A 23,683-nucleotide genomic window follows, 5' to 3' on the forward strand; every position below is an offset into this window, starting at 1 on the left:
GTCCATGGCCAATCTAGACGCACTTTTCCGCAAAAAAGCCCTGATCGCCATTTTTGCTAAAGTTGAGTGGCACTGGGACTCCAGTGGTAGCAGGGGTCTGGAGCAAGGGGTGAGCCCAGCCTGTCCCAAGTCACAGGAGCTATCACATGACCCTTTGAAAGAGTCTGATTATGCAGTTTTGTGTACTCATCCTCAGGCTGAGAAACCCTCATCTAAATAGTGTCAGGGGGAGTCTTATTTCCGTTCACAGTTTGGTCCCACTCCAAATATGAATGATTGTATATTAGGAAGGGTAGTCAGGGAAATCAATAACCTATAGCAAACAGATGGCTCAACTGAATCCTGCAATTTTCATAGTAGCAAAATGCCCAGAACTGACTGAAGGAGGAGGCTTTGTGTGTATCTCTAATGTAGCCATTCTCTAACTACTTCCATTTGGCTGTAGGCCTGGGAATGCAGGGATGCTAGTACAGGTTGCACCTCCTTGGTCTGGCACCATCAGGACCTGATTGGTCCTGAATGAGGGATTTTCCAGAGCAGGGTAGGTCATTTCTGGCTCCCCTGCCCACATAGCTCCCTACTTCCTGGCTCTGTACTGAGTTGTGTGCTGGCTCCCCTTCCTCCTCCCCCACCACAGCCCAGCTGAGCTGTGTGTCACCCCAGTCCCACTCTCACATAGTGCTGGGCACTCAGTTCCTCAACCCTGCCCCCTGCAGCAGATTGGGACTCTCTTATCCTGGAACATCTGTGGTCCAGAAGGACCATGGATATTGCTGGATCAGAGAGATCCCATTTATAGAGGTGCAACCTGTAGTCCGTAGCAAAGTAGTTATGTAAGATCCAGATGTTGATTCCATCTTAATTATCTGTTATGACATAATCTTGTATATGATTTCTTTTTTATACCAGTTCTGAAGTATGTCCATATGAATCTATCTGTCTGTCTATGGAAAACTATTTCTCACATGATGTCTACATTTCATAATCCAGTGCTTCTTTTCTCTACCTTTACAATTTCCCTTTCCAAATGATTTAAGTCACTGGCTCCCCTTTTAACTGTGCTGATTTAAAAATAAATAGTCATAAATGTGAACAGATTTTTTTTCAAACATGCACTTATCAGAGAGTTATAAAATTCCATGAAAACTTTCATAAATGTATAATTTATAGTTTTAAACGTGTGTCTAGGGACACTCCTACTCACAATGAGTAACACCTTATTCTTCATGGAGTTCCATTGTTGAACTTGAGTAAAAGTATCTCATCTGGCCTGGAGTGGTTCAGTATATCAGATCAGCATATTTTATCATTCTAAGTTCTTTTTAAGCCTGTTTTGACTTATTCCAGTGATGCTCATTTCATATTTTTATTATTACTTTGGATAAATCTTTGTCTAAATGCATAGAAAAAGCATGAGTAATATTTTGTACGTCCCATGCACTCTCCCTCCTCTTATAAACTCAGAAATGATTGCTGCCCTTCAGCCTCTCTCTGTGAGAGAAGCAAACTTCTTTGTAGCAGGTTTTCCTCACATTCATGCTGCAAAGACTTCATGTTTGGCAGCAATGGATCATTTTCTTAATTCACAGCAGGCCTTAAAAACCTGAATACAGTATTTTTACCTTTCTAAGGTACAGCTGTTTATCTCAGTCACCAAGTAACATGCCCTCTTTGCCTGGCATTGCTGAGATAGGGTGATTTATGATATTAATATTGTGATGCAGATCTCAGCAGGATCAACAAAGTAGAGTTTTCAACAGTGAAGGTTGCATTCTGCTGTCATTTACCTTGATGTAAATCAAGAATTGCTCAAATTAAGTTAGTGGGGGGACAGCAAGGGAAATCTAGTGAGAGCAATCAGAATCGGGCACATAGTCTTCATCTAAAGAAATGTATAATCACACCACATATTTTCTCCTGCACAGTCTAACAAAAACCAACAAAAATACCCAAATAACCTGTGGTGTTACTATGGCAATTTCCAAGTATATTATTTTCTTTAGTATTCTCTTCCATTTTGTAGAAATGTATATTTTGTGGATCACATATATATTTGACATTGCATCTCCATTAAAAGAGCTATAATATATGCTATTAGTCTCCCTACATTTTTGGCACTGAAGGTATTTCTTAATTTATAGTCAAGAGGAAATGTTTACCTCTTGGCAACCTGATAAACCATGTAGCTTGTGTTAAGAAATATTTTATTTTGAATCCTTTTTTTCCCCATTCTGAATAAATAAAAATTTTCAAAAATAAAATATACTGTTCATATAGAACCGGGAATGGAATTATGATACAGAGGGGCCTGATACAAATAGAAAGATTTTGATTTTTATTCAAGCCAATAGGACATGACTGTTCACAGCTTCCTTAAAAGTTACTTTACTTAGAGGTCCGAACAAGAATATAGGTGCCTTGCCCCAAGTAACCATTTTTGAAAATTTAGCCCTAAATCCTTTTTTGCTATTTTTGTGCCTACTGTAGTTCTGCACACAGCTAACCCCTTACATGTGGACTATCTCAATAAAATGTCTTTCTGGCCAAAGAGGTAATTTAATATTAAGTCCATTAGTTATTATTCAACTTGGCAATATCAAAATACCATAGCCTAGATTTTCCTAGAGGTGAGTTTGTAGCATACAGTTTTTTAAGGATTTCAGAACTTCCTCAATAAGCATTTGTGGTGAACTAAAACTTTTAAAATGGGCAATATATTTACTGAATTTACCAACAACATGGTTCAGTTGCAAAACTTCTGTACTCCTTAATATTAACAAATGATTAAATATAAAAAACTTGAAACAAGACTGTTGCAATATTGAGATTTAAGTTTCAATTACTAGAGCTAGCTAGGTCAGTCTGATGGGTCAAGTTGTACCCTGGTATATTCTGTTGACATCAGGAATGAGTTCAGGTTATTGAGGATTTGTTAATCTTACATTAGTTCAAACTGTATGTCATCATTACAAAGCAAGGGTTTGAAAGCAGAACTTTTATGGAAGTTCATGAAGATGCATGAGAGGAAATAGAATAAGCTGACATCTTCATAGCTATCTGCTTGACTGTAGTATGTTTGTTTTTCATCAGTGATCTAAGCAGACATAGTGCAAAGTGTTAATAAGAAATAGTCTACACTAACCTGCAAAAGAAACAGAAGTATAATAGGAAACTGACATTTTTTGAGTCACTCTCCAGACCATAACCACAATATAAAGTGTGTAATCCACTCTGATACTCCATCCTAACTCACCCCCATTATGCCTAGGTATAATGCAGAACAGATGCAGAACCATCAATGCAAGCTGTTATTCTCTATAATACCTAGACACAAAAGCATTACAGTCTCTTATATAAATCCACAGTTCAGATTCAGTAAACCCTCTTGAAGCCAGTGACTGTTGTACCTTATCAGGAGTTTGTGATAAATTCTTTTTGTACCTCACCAATCAAAAAATGGAAAGGCTTAATTTTCCAGTTTAGTTTCTTTTAACAAGTAATACATTAATAAAACAACTCTATGAAAATTAACCTATATAAAAGCTTTTCTTGTGCTGAGCCCTAAATCATCATCTGCTTAATGCACTGTTGGAGCAATCTACTGCAGCTCCGTCTTGTTAGTCAAGCTGGCTATGTTTAGGCTGCATAATTTACCTGTATATTCTCATTTGCAAGCTCTGACTAGCTGTCAGATCAAAGTTGTTTTGTTAGAAACCAATTATGTCAATCCATATAACAGTCAATCCCTGTAGATTTAGGGTATTTTTTTCTTTTTGAATTGTTTACTGATAAATGGTGATTCATTAACCACCTAGCGTATATCTACACAACATGCTTATTTTGAAATAAGCTATTTTGGATTTTTTTCCAAATAACTTATTTTGAAATAGCATGTCTACACTTCAGGGAAGCCTCAAAATAAGTCTGATGAAGGCTTCCCTAATGCAGACGAGTTACCTCAATTTAGAGCCCTAGGAGGCACTGGGATGTAGTTATTTTGAATGGCCCTGGGGAGGAGCTATTTTGAAATAGCATCCATGGAGCATCACCACTACTGCTATTCCGAAATAGCTCTTTCAGAATAAGCATTATTCCTCATGGAATGAGGTTTACAGATTTCAAAATAAGCTGTCTGTTATTTCGAAATTATATTGAAATAACAGAATTGCTGTGTAGACGCTCGCATTGTTATTGCGAAATCACATCAGTTATTTTGAAATTATTGTGCTGTGTAGACACTTCCCATTGTCCATGGAGTTGCTTGAAAATTAAGCAGGTAACATTCTTGGTTACTATTTCATGCATCATTAAAACTGAAGAATATTAGTAAAAGAATGACTTTCAGTATTTGTTTAAAATAACCATGAAGCCCAATATTTGTGTGAAAGTTTAATATATTGGTGTTGAAATTATAAGAAGTTGCTATGAAATACTACAGAAGCTGTCTAATAAATGTGATGGATTGTCTAATTAACTCTTGATCAGCAGCGATTTTAAAAGATGTTACCTACTGAACCTGATGGCAGTTTATGACCTTCATGTTGAATATTCAGCTAATTACTCCTTGGACAATAATTAAGTTTCTTGAGACATGATCAGTCATTTTGCCTTATAAATTATTATGCTATTGAGCTTCTTAATCCATTTGACTAGAAAACTGCAGTTCTCAGAGGATAACTTACATTCTCATTCAGGCTTATTTGAGTAGATTACAAAGATATCCATTTTGTAGGTTTTCCATTGATCGACATACTGACCTTGAGAGACAGTTCAACATTAATGCAGATGATGGAAAAATAACTTTGGCAACACCACTTGACAGAGAAACAAACACGTGGCACAACATCACGATTGTAGCTACAGAAACCAGTAAGTGCTTATGCATTTGTCCATGCTTTACTTTTGGTTCTGTTTGTCTTGTAATATTGTCTGTTGACTTTTCAAATGTTTGCATAACTAGTAGAGATATTCTACAGTGTACGTGGATTTGATTTTTAAATTTCAACTTTTTGTGAAAGCTAAGCAAATTTCATATTTCGTTTTGCGCCTCTCGTGTCTATTTTCAGAAATATGTTTTATAAGTGAGGAATACCATGCAGTCAATTTGAGATTTTATTTTATATTCAATTATATCTCTTTTGTTTATGCACATACTACAGTTACCACTCAGAGTTTACACTTTCAAATATAACTACTGTGGGGAAAAAAAGACAACCAAACATATTGTAAAGTTCAAGTAAAAACCTGTTATTCTACCATTCTCATGTTGGAAGATGATGGTGTTATAGGCATCACAGTTAAAAGTAGCAGTTATTACAGCACCATATATGTAAAGCAGATGGTTGTGTAAGAGTGGGAAGAAGAAAGCTGAATATCAGTAGAGATCATTAACATGGCTATTGTTGAGTGTTTAGTAAGTTTATTATATCATTAGAAAAGCAATATGGTTTCTTCAACAGAAGACAACATTCTTAGGACAGTGTGGGGAGAGCACAGTCTTAAAAGTACCTAAGTGAAAACAAATATTTGATAACAGGCTCTTTAGTCTACGAGATAAATGTATAATGAAATTGAGAGTAAACTAATTCAGACTGGAAAGAAGGTGTACATTTTAAATAGTAAAGGACTAGTTTATAAGTAGGGATATACTTGAATCTCTTTAATCTAGCAACCCTGGGAAACAGAGTATGCTGGATTAAAAAAAAATTCCAGGTCAAGGTGGGCGCTGTGCAGTCTGGGCAATGGGGGAGGAGCTGGAGTGTTTACCTGCTGCCCTGTTCTTGGGGGCACATGTGGCTCTATGCTTCCTGATGCTCCCAAGCACCATCCCTGCCTCATTTCCAGCTGGAGGGGAGGGAGAGCAGCAGCGTAGAGAGCTGCTTCTTCATACCATCTGGGAACACGTACAATATAAAGGTTTAAGTATAGTAATAGTTTAATCAGTGGAACAATTTATCAAGAGTGGTGGTGAATTCTCCATTGCTGACAACTTTTAAATCCAGAATGGATTTTTTTTTTAATACATGGTTCTCTAAGACTTACTTTAGGAAAGTTCTCTGGCCTGTGATATATGGGTGGTTGGACTACATGAGTACAGTAGCTCCTTCTACCTTGGAATTTATGAGTTAAGCGCACAGTCAAGTGTATGAGTATGACCTACCATTGTGATTTGTGTGTAATAGTATAAATAACACTCTCTCTGTAATTAGTGCTAAATCTTGAGAGCTAACAACACTTTGATAGCCTGAGCACTTTTTACTGGCAGAAGCCCTAAACTATGGAAACAACCATTTTCAGGGAAAGAAGTATGACTATAGTACAGCACATATTTTGCCCTGAATAATATTAGCCAGTGAGCAATACTTCTATCTCTAGTGGAGAGAGCTGCAAAGTGAAATGGTTAGGTTTCTGTGGATGTAGAAATATTGATTCTAAGGAAATTCTCCATACTAGTTTTCCTCAAGGCATCCTTACTTCCATTACACAGTGTTGTATGAAAACATATGCCATTAAAACATCACCCATATTTTTACACTACATTGAGTCTATCATAAAAGAAATGCACCAACTTTTGACTGACTAAATGAAGCCAAATGACTAAAGCTCAGCTATTGATAGCGGCAGGGCAGCAGGCTGACTTGTTCAAGTGAAAGGCTGATCTGCTGAATAAGGCCAAAAATCAAATACAACAAACCGTCCCATGAAAGAGCACAGCTCATAAAAAAGAGCTATCTGCTTTCATCCAATAGTACCGGTGTAGTTGCACAACATACAGGAAAGGCACCTTGGTGTTACTGTTCTTGTAAGCCTTCTATATGGTCCTTGTTTGTGACTGTATGGTTTCCTTTATGGAACGTCCTCTGTCATTGCCAGAAGGGATTTTGTGTTTTCTGGGCATATGTGTGTACAATTTATTTGCCCCAGCAAGAAGTTGGGGAAGCAATGAAACCAGGAGACAGTATTCCCCCAGAAAATGAGACAAGTAAAGAATAATCCTGTGGAATGGGGGAGATTTATTATGAAGACCACAGAGTTTCTGTGGGCTCCTAGCCAGAGAGGGGGCTTACTTTTGAGTGTGATGTGCAAGGCATCTAAAAATCTCAGTAAGTAGAGATGGTTGAAAATTTTCCACAAAACCAAAATTATGATAGAAAGGTAGAAAGTTATTTCACAAACATTTCCATTTTGTTGTTTTGTTTTGTTTTTCATCTATATTTTGACCTGATCTGGAATAAATATATTAGAAACTGATGGCATTGATGTCATTGCTGTTTGGTGAGATGGATGATTTAAAAAGAGGAGGTTTTGTATAAGACTGCAATGCCTTTAACACATTTAATCACATTGAATGCATTTTTCTAAAAGTGCCTCCTCCCTTAAGTTGGGTGACATGTTTTGTCATGTGATGTCTGATGTGGTTTGCCATAATACAGAAGAATTTCACTTTCCATTTTCTCACAAAAAGCTGAAGATTTTTTTCCCCTGAGAAACTGCTTTAACTGACCTTTTTTCAATTTGCTTCTTGTAGTAGTGGGTATCAGGAGAAGCTCCACCAAGTCAATTGAATTACATTGACATCAGAATGAAGTCCCCACCCTCCCTAGCTTTAAAAAATATATAATTATACTGAAGTATTTTTAATAATAAGACTTGTCATTAGGCCTCCTGTGAGCCACAGCATCCATCACTATTGTGAAGCTGCTGCCTGCAAGGACAACTATGAAAATAATAAAACCCAGCTTGCACCTACCATTAACATGCCCGCTGATGGCTTTTTCACATTTCCAGTGTAATTATGTGGTATTTACAATGAAACAAAGGCTGAATTTCACAGAATACCATAGAAACCTACATTTTTTTATTTGAGCGAATATTTTTAAAAGCTTCTAAGACAGAAATAAGTGTGTTTGGGGAGTTATCAAGTGGAGGGAAGACAGAAAAACATATTTTATTTGCTTTAATTTTTGGTAAGTTTGGTATTTGTTATGAGAGAGTATGCTCCATGGAAATCTAATAGAAACAGTGTACTGTTTCTGAGGTGCTAACTAAGGAGGGAAATTCAAAAAGGATTGTCAGTACAATTGCTTTAGGTTCATATCAATGAATTAATGATCTTATACATAACAAATAAAGAGATAATATATATGTAGAATATCCAACATGGGGTTTGGATTGATGTTAAAGGTCTCATTCTTGTCCATTACTTGGCCATTTATCACTAGTCTTCATACTAGTTTATCACTAGTTTATCACTAGTCCTCATCCTTGGCCATTACTTTACAAGCTCAGTTCAGGGTCCATCTTTATTCTTATTGACTTGTTTGTATTCCAGAGCTCTCTTGGCGGCCAACTATAGGACATGATCATCAGCTTTTGTCCTTGACTTTTAATAAAGTGACTAGGGAACGTTGTCCATTTTTGCCACATTTTCACATTAGCCTCCTCCACTTGCTGACATGTTACAGGTGGAAACTGCTCTGTTGTAAATAATTTTTAACAATCTCCTGCCCATGCTGTGGGCAGAGGAAGTCTGTTGCTCCACCACCCAGACATGAAATCTTAAAAATAGTGTTTCTTTTTTAGGTGGTAGATTGTCTGGTGAATCTGAGTTGCCATCTCTTAGAAACTGAGTTCAATATTTCTTGCTGCAAATGTTCCAATATCCTTCTGGTGAACACAATTAATTATATTCAGATAGACTTTGGCTGCCTTTGTGATACAATATCAGTGTCTGGAAATATATGTGTGGGAAGGTGAAAAACTATTTTTGCTGAGTTTCAGCCAGTTTCAAGATGTAGTGGCTGAGCTACATCATTTGACATAAATGCTGGATTAATACCTTTCACCACTGTTGAAATTAGATGGTCTGGAATATGACATCCCTCGCTGGTGGAAACTGTTAATGTATTCCTTTAGAGAAGGCAAAGGGCTAGTTTCATTCAAGTGAAAAGTAATGAGACCCATTCTCAAATTGAATCTTGATCCTGATGATCTTACCTAATATAAATGTGAATCTAACCTACTTTATTTTTAAAAAAACTAAAACAAATATTTAATAAACAAAAATTATTTTTTACATATTTTAATTAAAATATGTAAAAAATCCAAACAATAACAATAACAAAGCTTATAAGCAAGTGTTATCAAAATAATTTATGAATCACATGCAGGCCTTTGCTTCCTTTAGACTCTTCAGTCAGGCTTTAGTCCTGGATATGGATATTGTGCTGGTTTCTTTAGTAGATTACCTCTCCCTAGTGATAGAAAGGAATCCACCGGGATTGTTTTTAGATAGAAGAAGTAGATATGATAAATTATAAATAATTAGCAGAATTATCACCATAATCTGTGTTAATCTGTGTGATATATAGACAGGGTGTTAATTTGTGTGCTCATTCTTAAATAGAATACAGTCTTTGCCAACAAATGAATGTCCCACAGTGTGACTTAGATAACTCTTTGGCCTGGACTTTATTGTCACAATGCTGAAAATGTGGTAAGCTTCAATGTTTATACAAAGATACATCAGTGAGAACGGTAGAGAAGGGGCTGAAATTAATCTTAAACACTGCACAACAGCCTCAAGTATGTCAGCTGAGATTTTCAAACCAGTGAAGGAGATATGGCCATGTATCATTAATTTTAATGGAGAGATGTGTGGATAAATTTCTTGCACTGCTTTGAGAAGCTCAAGCATTAGTTTTAGAACAGAAACCAAGACCCGTCTTGTTTCTTTGGCATAATAGTTTTACTGATAAATATTTTCTTAGTATTGAAAATAATTGTATTTAAACATGAGTTCACTCCTTTACTGTTATACATATTTCCTATCTGGTACCATAGTAATGCTGATATTATGTCATATTGTTTATTAAGGTAACACAATAAAACAAATGTTTGTATCTTACTACAAAACCACACTGAAATAGAAGCTTGAATTATGAGGTGGAGACTCACTTATTAAAGTATATCACTAGGGAAACCAAAAATGACTAGTGACATGAATTGATTCTTGTATGTTTACTTTCTCCCTCCCCCTGCCAAGTTTGCTCCAGTGAGAGCATTTTTTGAGTCAAGAAGAATATAAAGTGAGAACACGAGGTTGATTAAAATCTCAAGGGAGCAGTCTAGTTGTCCAAATGACCTTTTCCTATCCAGGAACATGCCTTTTTGTTCTAATATAAAAGGTGAACTTTGTTTCCTGTCACTGACTCTGGACTTTAAATACTGGAGTAATGGAATTTCACATTGTTTTGTTGTATATCAAGGTAATGTATGACTGAGATCTAAGAACTTCATAATTCATGCTGAGAATGGAGACTATTGTGATTAGAAGCTTTCTGATGGCTCAATTCCAAAAGAGAAGCTCCCCCCCCCCCCAGTCATTTGTAATTCCCTACCATCTGCTCACATCCTTCCAAACATCTGCATCTCACTTTTCTTTCCTACCCTGCCCCAAATTTCATTCTTCCCAGGGTTCTGCTACTGTCCTGTCAGATAGGCCAATTCTGCTCTAATTGGTTTAGATTTGAACTGTATCTGCCATTGAATTTGTCTTTTGAACAAAACATGCACTTAGGATATAAAAAATACCACTCTACTCTACAAAAACACACCCCAGTGTCAAAAATATGGCTTCATTATCCCACGGCCCTAAAACTGGTCACTTGGTAGCATAATGAACAGTGGCACATCATTTTACATAGTGAATGGAAAACTCAGTATGCTGTGAAAGTAATGGGAATATGACATGGTACAATGATACTAGAAATTAATGATTTACAATGTGACTATGAAAATAGAAAAATGCAGTGATTAAACTAGGCTGCGATTAGATGGAAATTGTGATAACTTCTACCATTGAATGTCTAATCTGCTGGTCCATCCTGCTCTTAGTCTCACTGATGACATGTAAATAGTGTAAAGAAAGCTTTGCCTTATTTATCAATACACAATTAAGATGACACAGTAATTACTGTGTCTGCAGCTCTAACATCAAAAGAAAGTCAAACGTGCCCTGTTTATTATTTATTACACCATTCTCATTGATATCTATATATTGTAACTAGAGTAGAATCTGATGACTCAAGCAATCTGATTGCTTAATGTATAAGGCATTAGTTTTAGACATGTCCTACATATAACAGTGAAAACTATCTTCCCTCTGCCTTCATACTCCTACTCTGTGATTTTCCATCTCCATCTTATAATAGCAATAACAGCCTCAGCAAAAGGGTATTTCCTCATCTATGCTTCATGCCAACAATTCCTCCCAGTCTGTCATTAGTGCTAAGGAAATGCCCTGCATTTCTATCATTACTGATTAACTGATATAACAAGACTAATAATAAAAGGAGGTTTAATGTAGCTGGGAACCAAGGCAAAAGCTTATATCAAAGGCAGTATTATAATTTGGACACGGAAGAGGTGCATTAGTCACATAATATGTCTGCAGAACATTTGACTAATTCAAGGCTGAACATGATGATATTTGCATGCTCCTATCTCACAAATCATGAGTGAGGTCCATTTGAATTATGGGCTTCTGGCGAGTCTTAAAAGAAATGCCTGGTTTATTATAAGATGTGGGCTCCTAGCTAGCTATCCCTGTCTAGAAATGGCCTTGCAGAAGGTGATACAGTGTGTTTCAGCAATATGTGCACAAGAATATAAAAATACATCATGAATTGCAACATTAACAACTTCTAAAAATCCATTTTCTAAGTTGTACCTTTGTAATGACTCAGATCAGCAAGTCAAGAAAATATGGAAAGCTTTAAAGGTGATTAAGTAGTGATTCCTTTAAAGTACCCAAGCTTTCTCTCACCTGACATTAGAACTACTGTTCTCATTAAAAGTTGCCATCCAAGATTAAGACACATCCTCTGTGAGTGTGTGTATGTTTGTGTTACTTACTTCTTTCTTAATTTTTTATTTATTTGGTTTCCCCAAGCTCCATATTTCACATTGATCTCTGTTATGGTTTGTGACTTACGAGCTTATGGAAATAAGAATTTTTAGACTTAAATAAGTGGGATATTTTGCTTGCATTCTGTGCGCTCAGTGTTGTGTGTTGAGCCAGACTTCACCCCCACCCTGGGAAGTAAAGAGCCTGAAGATATTTCCTTCCTTCTCCTGTGTTAGTTTCTCACATTAAGGGTTACCACACTGAGCAACTTCTGTAGGGCCTCTACTCCCCCAATGCATATGTGGGTGAGGAGTGGGGCCAGTAGTGGGATAAGTAGGAATCTTGGCTCCTCCTTAAAACATAGCAGATCTATCCCCGCAGCTGTAGATGGGGGGAATTAAGTTGACCTGGGAAAGGGGCTGTTTTGGCTTGGAGCAAAGTTCACAGTTTGGTCTGTGTTGATCTTGCCATCGTACAGCAACATGCTGTCCCTGAAGGCGAATAAAATGTTCCAATCCAGCTGTAGGTTTAAAAACATTCTCTCACACTATATATAGGAACACACACACAGAGATTTATCAGGAGTTAATTATTCTGTGCTACATTTGTTCACATAATATTTGATATGTTTCATTGTGTATTCCCAATTCAGTCTGTGTGACTCTGAATCATAATTTACACCTTTAATCAGTTTTACGGCATGCAAATTTCAGCAGTTGAGAAATGCAGCTCTAACAGGTTGCTGACATAATTTACATCCTGTTCCTTACGCTGCTGACTAGGGGCGTCAGCTAGGAACAGGACCTCACTATGCGATGCAGAACACATACATTTTTATTTTAGAACACATACAGTTATTTCCTGAAGTCCCTGCTATCCAACTATCTAGCTGTGACCACCTTAAAGTGTACCTTTGTATATGGTCTCCATCTACACTTTTCACTTGACTTTTGTCAGAATGCGTAGTGTTCTGTATCCATGAAAAGGCAGCAGAACACAATGAGTGGTATTTCTCCTCATCAACTGGGCTGCCTCATTTGCTCCATCTCTTTCAGGTTTCCTCATTTGCTCCACCTTTTGCAGGTAACCTAATTTCTGCCAATGACAAATTTCATCATAGCTTGAGCTTTGCTTGACATTTTATCTGTCCCATAGATGAAAGTACTGTATTTGCCTTTTTCTGACATGGTGCAGCTATGCTTAAAAACAAAAACAAACAGACAGACAAACTAAGATAACCTCCAGCTCTTTCTCTAGCATGAAGGCAGTGACATCTTTAGGGTATGGGTCCACAAGCAATTGTATGGTTCACTGTAGGACACGGTGGCATATCCAGGTTAGTGTTAATCTAACTAGCACAGCTAGAATATTAATAAAGATATGGTAGTCTGGGATTCTGTATAGGTTGGACAAGCCTGCTTGGAATTCTGGGTATGTACTTATTTTGCTGGGCTGAATTAGGGCCTCTGCTGTTATGGGTTCACTGCTATTTTCAACCACATTAACTAGATTGAACCCAGCACAGGTCACACCTGACCTGTAGTCATACCTATGACTGCAGTCTAAACATACTTATATTGCTTCCCAAGCTTTCTGACCTTTGCTAATTCTGAGGGGCCTATCATGTGACTAAAAATCAAAACAGCCCCAGACCTAAATAATCTCAAGGTCACAGCATCTGGCAATAGTGAAAAGATGGCATGTGTTATTGACTTGAAAATACAGCACTGCTGCTGGACTCTATAGAAGAATGCTTCATTTTTAGCCTGAACAAATTTTTACAGCCAAGTTATAAACATCTGAAAAGGGGTTTTAGAATGAAAATCCTGATGACCTTTATTTCTAGTGGGTGCAGTCTCAGAGATATAATTTGGATTGACTCCCTTATTCAATCTTTTTTTTTTTAAAATACAGCTTTACTAACTTAGCACAAAAGGTTTCAATAAAGGTGGTTGGTAAAAAATAGTGGCAAGAAAAACACATTACCATTATAACCCTTTGCAAAATCAACGTAATTTTGCAAAACATTTCATAAATTGGGGGAAAAGGAGAAAGACTAGTTCCTAAAAATGTCAACACTGTGTATTTTGACATTTTCTGAAAGCATTTTTGACACTTTTCTAAATGATGGTTATCTTTATTGTATTCTATACTAAAAATATCAAAAGTAAAATTTTAATTTAAACACTTTAATCAATTCTTCTGTGGAGAGTTTAAAAATTATGATGGTTTGTTTGAAATTCAGAATCCTCCATAAATGAATTTCCCTTCTCTTCCCAATATTAAACTTATTAGTTGGGTTACCAAAATATTGATAATGAAATTGTTTAGCTATGCTTGATAATGTAAAAGATTCATTTTTAGCTAGGAAGGTGGTATGAAATAACTCTTGAACTGTGCTATTTGAAAAAAAAAATCTGATGCTATATAGTAGAAATCACTGTCACTCATTTCTGTGTAAAAGTATGTAACATCTTTTTTTTTTTTTTTGCATTATAATATAGGTATTATAATAATCATTTTAATATTCCTGATGGGGTTTGGCCACTGGTTCAGATTCTGGAAAATTATTAGATGATGAGAAAATAGAAGAGAACTTGAAATTAAAATGGTGATGTGACCACAGAAATGTTTTATAGACCTAGAACATAGGAATTTCAAGGACAAAATTATGCTGTGTATCTAACAAAGTCAACCATCCATATAATCACAGAACTGGAAGGAACCTCAAGAGGTCATCAAGTACAGACTCCTGAACTCTTGGAAGGACCAAACACTATCTAGACAAAGGCTGGGTAAAATATGATCTATGGGCTGGATTTGCCCCACTAAGATGCTGGATTTGGCTCATGATAGTCTCAGCCAGCTCCCTGCCTGTCCCCTTCACCTCCTGCTCGGCACTCAGAAAAGCTGTCTGCAGGGCCATGTGCTTCTGTGACTTCTGAGAGCCTGGAGGGAGGGGGCAGAGGTTTCTCACACTGTTCCCACCCCTAGTAGCTCCCATTAACTGGTTTTCGGCCAACATCAGCTGCCTGTTTGTAAGACAGGCAGTATGTGATGTGCCCCTCCTGCCAGGCTCACAGCCCCAAACAGTACAGGACAGTGAGCAGTACAGGGGCATGGAAGGCAGGGACCCTGATTAAGAAACCTGCTAGTTTGCTGGCCACCCAAGTAAGGTCTCCCAGCCAGAGCCTGCCTCTAGCACCCCAGCCCCTCCCTCCCTCAACTCTCTGGCCCATCCTGCCCTCCTATCCCATGTAACCTAAACCTTCTAAAGCTCCAGCTCCCAGACACCATTCCAGACACTGCATCTTCTCCTATACTCCTCCTTAGATCAAAACCCTTCCCAGAACTTGGACTCCACTCTGCTATCTCTGGTCACAGCCCAAATCCCTTCACCCACTCCTGCACTCCTGACCCAGGTTACAACTCTCTTCCAGACCCTGCACTCCCTCTTCCTACATCCCTCCCCCAGGCCAGAATCCTCTCCTGCACCCTCCCGGGCCCTGTACCCCAATCCCCTGTCTCAGGTCACAAGCCCAAACCCCTGCACCCTACCCCAGTCAAAATTCTCTCCCTCATCCAAACTCCCTTCGGGTACGTCTACGTTTGCTCCCTAGTTTGGACTAGGGATGCAAATGTAGGCGACCGAAATTGCTAATGAAGCGGGGATTTAATTATCCCGTGCTTCATTAGCAAGATCTCGCCCAGCGCACTAGTCCAAATCACAGCTGATTCGAACCAGGAAGTGTGCGCCGGGACATGGTAGTTCGAACCAAAGCTCTTGGTTTGAACTAATGATACTCCTCATTTTTTGAGAAGTAACTTTTTTTTTGAAGAGTAATGTTAGTTTGGACCAAGAACTTTGGTTCAAACTTCTGCGTCCCGGCGTGCACTTCCTGGTTCGAATCAGCTGAGATTCGGACTAGAGCTGGGCAAGATCTTGCTGGTGAAGCGCAGGATATTTAAATCTTTGCTTCATTAGCAATTTTGGTCGCCTAAATTTGCATCGCTAGTCTGAACTAGAGAGCAAATGTAGACGTACCCTTCCAGATTCCACAGCCCAGTCCCTTAACTCATGCTCCTTTCTGCACCCAACCTCCATCCCAGACCCCCACACCTTCATCATTAATATAATGGCAGTCGTTGACCACTTACCAAATTCTTGGAGTGCCCCCCAATCAAAAAATTTTGCCCACCCCTGATCTAGACCATCCCTGACAGGTGTTTGTTTAGCCTGCTCTTAAAAATTCCCAATGATGGAGACTACAAATCCACCCCAGGAAATGTATTCCAGTGTTTAGCCACTCTGATACTTAGGCCAGGTCTACACTACCAGAGAAAGTTGACAGGATTAACTCTCCCATCAACTTCCCTTCCTGCTCACGACCTGGTAGAGTACCAGGATTGACAGGGCTCCATCAGTGGTTGATTTACCTTACTACACCACCTTACTGACCAGCCACCCACACACCAGTGGTGAGTGTGGAGTCCACTGGTCAAAGGTGAAGGTGGATAAACAAGGCTGAAAGAGGGGTGAAGATGCAGCACGCGAAACCAGCTGCTCCTCCTACCTGTGCTTCAGCGAAGCCCACACTGTGTACCAGCTCTTAGTCAGAGCTACTTCCTCCCATCCCATTTCTGGCTGAAACTAGCTGAGTTCCCTGGGCTGTAGAGTCCGATGTGTGTTGCCTCTGCTGCCCACTCATCAGCCTTTTACATGCTCCCCCTTTTGTTGTCCTCTCCTTGCTTTGCCGCTTTGTGTCCCTGACAGCCCCTCTGATCTCCCATATCCCCCGCCCCCTAGTGAGCCTCATCTCACTTCCAGCACTGTGCGGAGAGCAAGCCCCTGGTTGGAAGGCTTCTTCCTTCCCTCACTGCCTGTGGGTGGACCAGCACCCCAGGAAAGCCCAAGGCCCTCAGGCCTGGGATACTGGCTCTGAACTGGCACTGTGACTCTGGAGTTGCAGGCAGGGGCAGTGATTGCCAACCTGTGCCTATCCCAAACCTGCAGGCTCCACTGCAGTACCCCCAATAAGGGGTTTAGCACCCTCTTCACATACTCACATCCCCACTCTGGATCCCACCCCAGGTAGCATGGGCTTCCCTATCCTCTAGGGCGGCATCCCCTCCTATTGAGCCACCTCTCTGGCCAATTTGGTTCCTGGGGCCCTGGTACACAAGTCAGCCTTACTATTTAACTCCTTACTACCTGCACTGTAGCCAGGAAGCAGCTGGGGTACGTTGGCGGCCAGCAGCAGCCTGCAGGTGTTAGTACCTTTCAACTCTGTGCAGGTAGGAAGGGACAAAATTCTTCCAGTTAGAGGTGGAGAGAGGAAGGGAGGCAGAAGAGATGAGCTCTGTGAAGACATGGTCCAGGCTGGATGCAGCTCCTGTCCCTTTTCCTCCCACTCAGTATAGAATGTTGCTGCTGCCCACTGAAATACTATACTGACTGGGAGGCAAAGGGACAGGAGCTGGGGTTAATCCTGACTGAAATTTGGAGAGGTTCTATGACCCTGTGTGTTCCCCATATTGCCTTGGGAAGACACAGCACCAGGAACCAGGAGACGCCAATCTGTCTCAGGGCCCAACAAAGCATGGAGGGCAGAGACATGAGTCAGGGAGGGTCAGGTCGGTCGATCACCCTCCCATGTGAGAGGTGTGTATGGAAATGTGTGTGTGTCACACTCCTCGTGTGAGAGTGACACACACCCGAAAAGCCTTACAGATAAATAAAAAGAATCCAATTATGTATTATTTCTTTTTAACAGGGGCTTGGTTAAGTTTATGTTAATTTGAACATTTGTACTGCATAGTTCTGATTTCTGGCCATTGAACTTGCCTGAATACAAATAATTTTATCAGATGTCTCATTCAGAATAAGGAAATATGGTCACCCTACCTTTAATCTTTCTTAGTGCTCTTCTCCAGACCTTCTCCAATTTGTCAACATCTTTCCTGAAACCTGATGCCCAGAACTAGGCACAGTACTACAGTTGAGGCCTAATCAGTACAGAGTAGAGTGGAAGAATGGCTTCTCGTGTCTTGCTTCATACTTGTAGCATCCTTTAGAGATATGGGGCAATTTGAATTTTGTGCTATCTGTCTCCAACTAGAAAAAGGCATAGAGCCAAAAATGGCTCTGTATGGTTTACCAAGAATATAAATATGATTATGAATCATCACTCAATGCATTCTATACTAAACTATCTTCATTAACAAGTGTGGTTTTAGGATGCAGAGCTGCTCAATAAAAAGGAAGAAAGACATACAGTAAAATTATTCTTCAGATTAATGTTTGGTGCATTCAGCAAGCACATACATTTTAATGTCATGAATTCTTTTGTTCATACTTTTAATTTCTTACTTTTATTTTGCCTTTTATTTTAAAACTACTGTTGACATTATTAAGAATAATTATAATGTTTTAGGGAATTACTTTTGTATAGTATATAATTATCTTTCAGTCAGGTCTGAATACATTTCAGTAAAAATTTAAAAAAAGAAAGAAAAGCATCAGAGAAGGTTTAAACAGGAGTTCAGAACTGCTTATCTTTTTCACCACACCCTTTCTTTTCTCATTAGTGTCGCGAGAACCACAGGTCCGATGATGCATACCCAAGGGGGGAAGGACAGAACAAGGTGGACAGTTTTAGCAAACAAAAGATATTTATTTATGACAGTGATGAATTTATAGTATTTAGTCTAAGATTTTTAATAGACCGTGTTAATAATGCATTTACAGTATTTATTATATTTATTCTACGATTCCTAGTTAAATGTGTCAGAGATATAAGGATGGGAATGGCAAGGGGAATAGTCTCTATTCTAAAAATATACAGCTCTACTAATTAAATAACAGCGATAACTACAAACTCTATGTACTACCCAAAACAACTACAACACTAAGCTTATACAACGAAGAAAATCAAATCATACATACCAACTAACACAGCACATGGGACATTTCAAAGATATTGGTTCGATTGCAAAGGCCTTGGTTACGCCCGAGAGTCCGGGGGAGGTGGCTTGTCGGTTGATCAGGCCGGCAGCGCTTTGGAGTATATGGGAAGGCACATGCATGGTGTTACGTGTGTTGCGAAGACCTCCTCGAGCAAACTGTGCGATGGGTATTTATTCCCAAAACTGCACATTGCTTTCCTGCGCTTGCATATTACCATATATGGCCCAATGGTATCAGGCCCAGAAATGATAGGGACTAAAATAAGTATAAATGTGATCAGATCTGCTGGTTAAAAGACTGAATGTATTTGAATGATTTGTTAATTGCTGTAAAAGAGATGGAGAAAGAATAAAATGACAATATTTCATTATTGTATTAGCAAAATGAGTATGAGACTGAGGTGAAGCAGATTCTAAAACTTGATAATTGCCAGATGAATATCTGCACCTTGAATTTTATAATTTCTGAAGGAATTTCCTCCCCCCCCCCCCCAAAAAGTAATGAATAGTACTCTACTATTTTCATGTGAGTAGACATTATTCTAGGCCAGGGTGAGCAATTACACGTCAGGCGTTCACCATGGCTAGCCCCTGGTGGGCCACCACCACTATATTTACATGCATAGCCACAGGCACTGGCGATCACAGCTCCTGTGGGCTGCAGATCATTGTTCTCGGGCAATAGGAGCAGTGGGAAGTGGTGCAGACCAAGACACTGCTTCCTGCAGTTTCCATTGGCCAGGAATGGCAATCCATGGCCAACAGGAGCTGCAGTCTCCATTGCTTGCGGCCATGTAGGTAAATATAGCGTTGGGGTCTCCTAAGAGCTAACCCTGGCACACTGGATCCATCCCACAGTCCGGTATTTAACCATTGCTGTTTTAGGCAATATGTGACTCCAGCAACTTGAAACTTATGTGTGATTGATTGCAGGGCTATAGCTTGGGAATGGAACTGGGGGGAGATATATCTATAATTGAACATCATGGTAGTCAGTCTCCCTAGAACACTTTTGTGGATGGAATTTCTATCTCAAATAATGAAGTTGCTCAGAGGAGCAAGTTTTGTGTTATAACAAAGGTTGTTGTGGGTGAGGAGATACAGTTTTAGTGGTGGACAGATTTTCACAAGTGCTCAACATACACAGCTGAGAACAATGAGAAGTGCCAGGTGCTGAGTATATTTCATAATCTGCCCACTTAAATAAATGCAAGAAGTGTCATGTTTTGTAATAATGTTAGATATTTTAAAAAATCAATTTTAGATACTGATGTTTTGGGGTCAGTTTTCTTATGGGTTATTTATTTTGTTATTAATGAAATACAGATTGAACCTTTCTTATCCTGTACCCTTGGGACCAGACCAGTGCCTAACCAGAGAATTTGTCAACCTTTGGGAGATCAATATTGTCTATCAGCATTAACCAACATTTCCACTGCCAACTGGGATCTTAGAAGACATTTAGGGATAAATTAGAGCTAAATAACAGCACAGAACCCTGAGGGTACATCTAGATTACATACCTCTGCCGACAGAGACATGTAAAATAAGCTACCCGACATAGTCAGTGAAGAGAGGATTTAAATATCCCCGGCTTCATTAAAATAAAAATGGCTGCCACGCTGTGCTGGCTCAGTTGATCGTCGGCACAGCGCGCAAGTCAAGACGTGGATCGGTCAACAAGGGAAGCCTTTGTTGACCGCTCCTGTAAACCTCATTTCACGAGGCATAAGGGAATGAGTGATGAAGGGAAATGACTGACAGCGTATGAGTTATTGCCAGATAATTGCCAGAATTCTATGTAATGTGATATCAGGATGGAAGGGTGTCTGGAAGAACATTTGTTCCATACATTTTTCTTTGAATATGTGCAGTGGTGCTAGGACTAAAATCTCATCTTAAAAACAAAATCTCCAAAAGCTTGAAACTTGAGGTAGCAGGCTGAAATACAGTTGGAGCTATTCCAGTCATTTATTTTGAATTATATATTTATTTACTCAATATTTCTTGGTTATGTGTCACAAGGAATATGAAACTCACTGTGGTCAAAATGAAGTATACAGAATAATAGTTTCTAGGGACGTTGCTATATTTGCAATCAGAGCAGTCTGCAAAGAAACAAATACCCCTAATTACTACTCAACAGACTTGAAGGGCACTAACAAAATGGATTTCTTAATTCACAAAGGATCAGGGGTAATTACACTGTAACTATTTACTATGTTGCTGAATAACTGCAACACAATGCAAAGCATAGCTTAATTACAGGGAAAGTAGAAAAGAGGTTGAATATAAATATTGAGCTACAGTATGCCCTCAGATAGTCAAATTCACATCCCTTTGACTCTAACCAGAGCATGTATGTATCTACACAGAACATACTGGTTTAATTTTTAAATATTATGGATTTGATCATGAGCAGGTGTAAATCAGTGAACATCTATTGAAATTAGATGAACTGATTTACAACAGCAGAGAATTTGACCTATTACTATTATATTTTTCAGGAAATTAAACTGGACAAGATTAAATCAAACTTCCTTTCACTTAAGTGAGAGTTGAATCAAGCTTTAAAGGGAAAATAGAAAGTATGTGAAAGATATAATCCATTAACATTACACACCAGCAAGGAGGCCTATGCTGGGTAGACAGAGTATCACCAATAAAATTAATCTGCTTTGTCTTGTAGCCCCAGGGTCTTTTTATTTCTGCAAAAATTGCAGAGTTAGGAATACAGCTTTTAAAAATGTATTCAGCAACTTCCAAAGATTTCTGTGTTGTCAAAAGTTAAAACTGCACATCTACACTAGATTGCCGAAGTAATATTAACAATCACTGAATGGATGTGAGACATGGACACTTGAAAAGGACATAGATGACTTATAGTGTTAGAGTTTTGGGTTATGGAATATTTTTAAATTTAACTGGGTAACTAAAATTACCAAAAATGAGGCGATGAGAAAGATGAAGTAAAAAATGAAGACAAGTGCTTGAGACCATAGGTAAAAGAATAAACATCTTCCTGTGGACATGTCGCTCAGTTGCAGAGTGATTTAAATCCAGTACTCATACTATGACGCAAAATCAGTTAAACCAGGAAGAGGAAGAAAGAGATCCAGCTATGTGAGAAATACCCACATAGTCTGATATTTAAAGGAGAGTCAAAGTTCTACAACCGTGTTCCAGGTCGGACTGTGAAAGATGGAAGGTGGTCATCAATAACTTGCAGATATGTCTCTTGTCAAGGAAGAAATCAATATTACATAATAGAGGTTGAACCTCCTAAATCCAGGATTCTCTGGTCCAGCAGGATCATGGATGCTTCTGGACCAAAGAGCCCTGGTGCCAGGGAGTGTGAGCCAGTTGAGAGTTCAGAGGCAGGGAGCCTCCCATTGAGACTCTTGAGCCCTATCCCAGGGAGCCCCATCTGGGTGCGGCACAGAAGGGAAGCCACAGAGCCTCTACCCAGACGGGCAGCCACTCAACCCGAGAAGCCCCAGCCGGGCAGGACAGAAGCAGAGCAGCTGTGGAGCCCTGTCCCCGGAATGCCCCAGCCAAGCAGGGAAGAACCAGGGCCACAGTGTCTGGAGAGCTCTGTTCCCGGAGATCCCTAGCCAGCTGCAGAAGTGGGCCAGAGTTAAGCCCAAGCCCTGTAGCAGCAGGGCTGGAGCGGAGCCAGACAGAGGGAGGGGCAGTGTTCTGAGAGGCAGGGGACTCCCCTGATACAGCACATTCCCTCATTTGGGACAGGTCAGGTCCCAAGGGAGGACCAGGGAGGTCCATCATGGGCCAAATTCAGCAATTTTCATGCTTTACAAAACTCAAGTAAAAATTCAAGTTGTTGATTTTGATATTTTAATTGTTTTGGAATAAAGGATATGGTCCTCATGAATTAAAATCTTCTGGCAGAGCTTTCATTTTCAACTTCCAATTTTTCTCAAGTTCTTCTTACATCAGTAGTGAAAGAAAAGGGTGTGAGGAAGGTAAAGTGAACAAAAAGTGTTAGGTACCCTTCCATCACCATTCACAAATCTTGTATGCTGCTTCACTGATATTAGCTTGTCTTAGGGTATGTCTATAACAGAGTCAGAAGGTGTAGCTGTCCATTATATGAACCTGTCTGATCATAGGCCTGACTGTTGGGCTAGTTAACCCTTCCTGCTGCTTGCAGTGCCATGGATGAACTTTTTTTTTACTGCATTCACTTGATCAGAGCTAACACAGGTATGCCTTATTAAACTGGAATTAACACTTTTCAGAACCTATGTAGGACACGCCCTCCCCGCCCCATTATTAGCCAAGCTGGCATCTGGATCCTCTGACGAAAAATGTTAGTTTCTAAGTAAATTACCCTTAAAACATAACCCACCCACACTACTGGAATTGCTTTCATGCAAGCCAAGGCCACCTCTGTAGCTCAGTTCCACCACACTCAGTAGCCAGCAAATAAGGCTGCCATAACACAGTCATGCCAGGGTAGACATGGGCAAGAATCTGGGATATAAGGCAGTGGGGAAAAACAGAAGGGAGACTATTTTATCTAGTGAGCTTCACCGGGAAATATTTGAAAAAGTAAAATAATTGGTAGCATGTCAATGTGTTATAATGCAATTTATAATAAATTTGCTTTGGAATTCTTAATCTCCTTCATCTGGCAAATATCTGAAGGACCCATCGAGAGCAGACAAGGCTTTCACTCTTATTTTTCCCCCAAACAATGAAGTAAGGGACAGGCTCAAAAATGTGCTCAGCATTCTTCTTTTCCAAATATTCTCTCTAATCTGTACTCAAATACTAACATCTCTCTTA

General features: G+C 39.3%; 1 protein-coding gene across 1 annotated transcript in view; it reads left to right on the top strand.

The window, feature by feature from the left end:
• Positions 1-23,683, top strand: part of CDH8 (cadherin 8) — a 213,391-nt gene that overhangs the window by 133,919 nt on the left and 55,789 nt on the right. The window contains exon 8 of the mRNA XM_006129384.5: positions 4,733-4,869. Within this exon, the coding sequence (XP_006129446.1) occupies positions 4,733-4,869 (137 nt within the window). The remainder of the gene's footprint in view (positions 1-4,732; positions 4,870-23,683) is intronic.

The sequence above is a fragment of the Pelodiscus sinensis genome, chromosome 12 (genome assembly GCF_052426305.1).
Source record: "Pelodiscus sinensis isolate ZL-2025 chromosome 12, ASM5242630v1, whole genome shotgun sequence".
Taxonomy (NCBI): Eukaryota; Metazoa; Chordata; order Testudines; family Trionychidae; genus Pelodiscus; species Pelodiscus sinensis.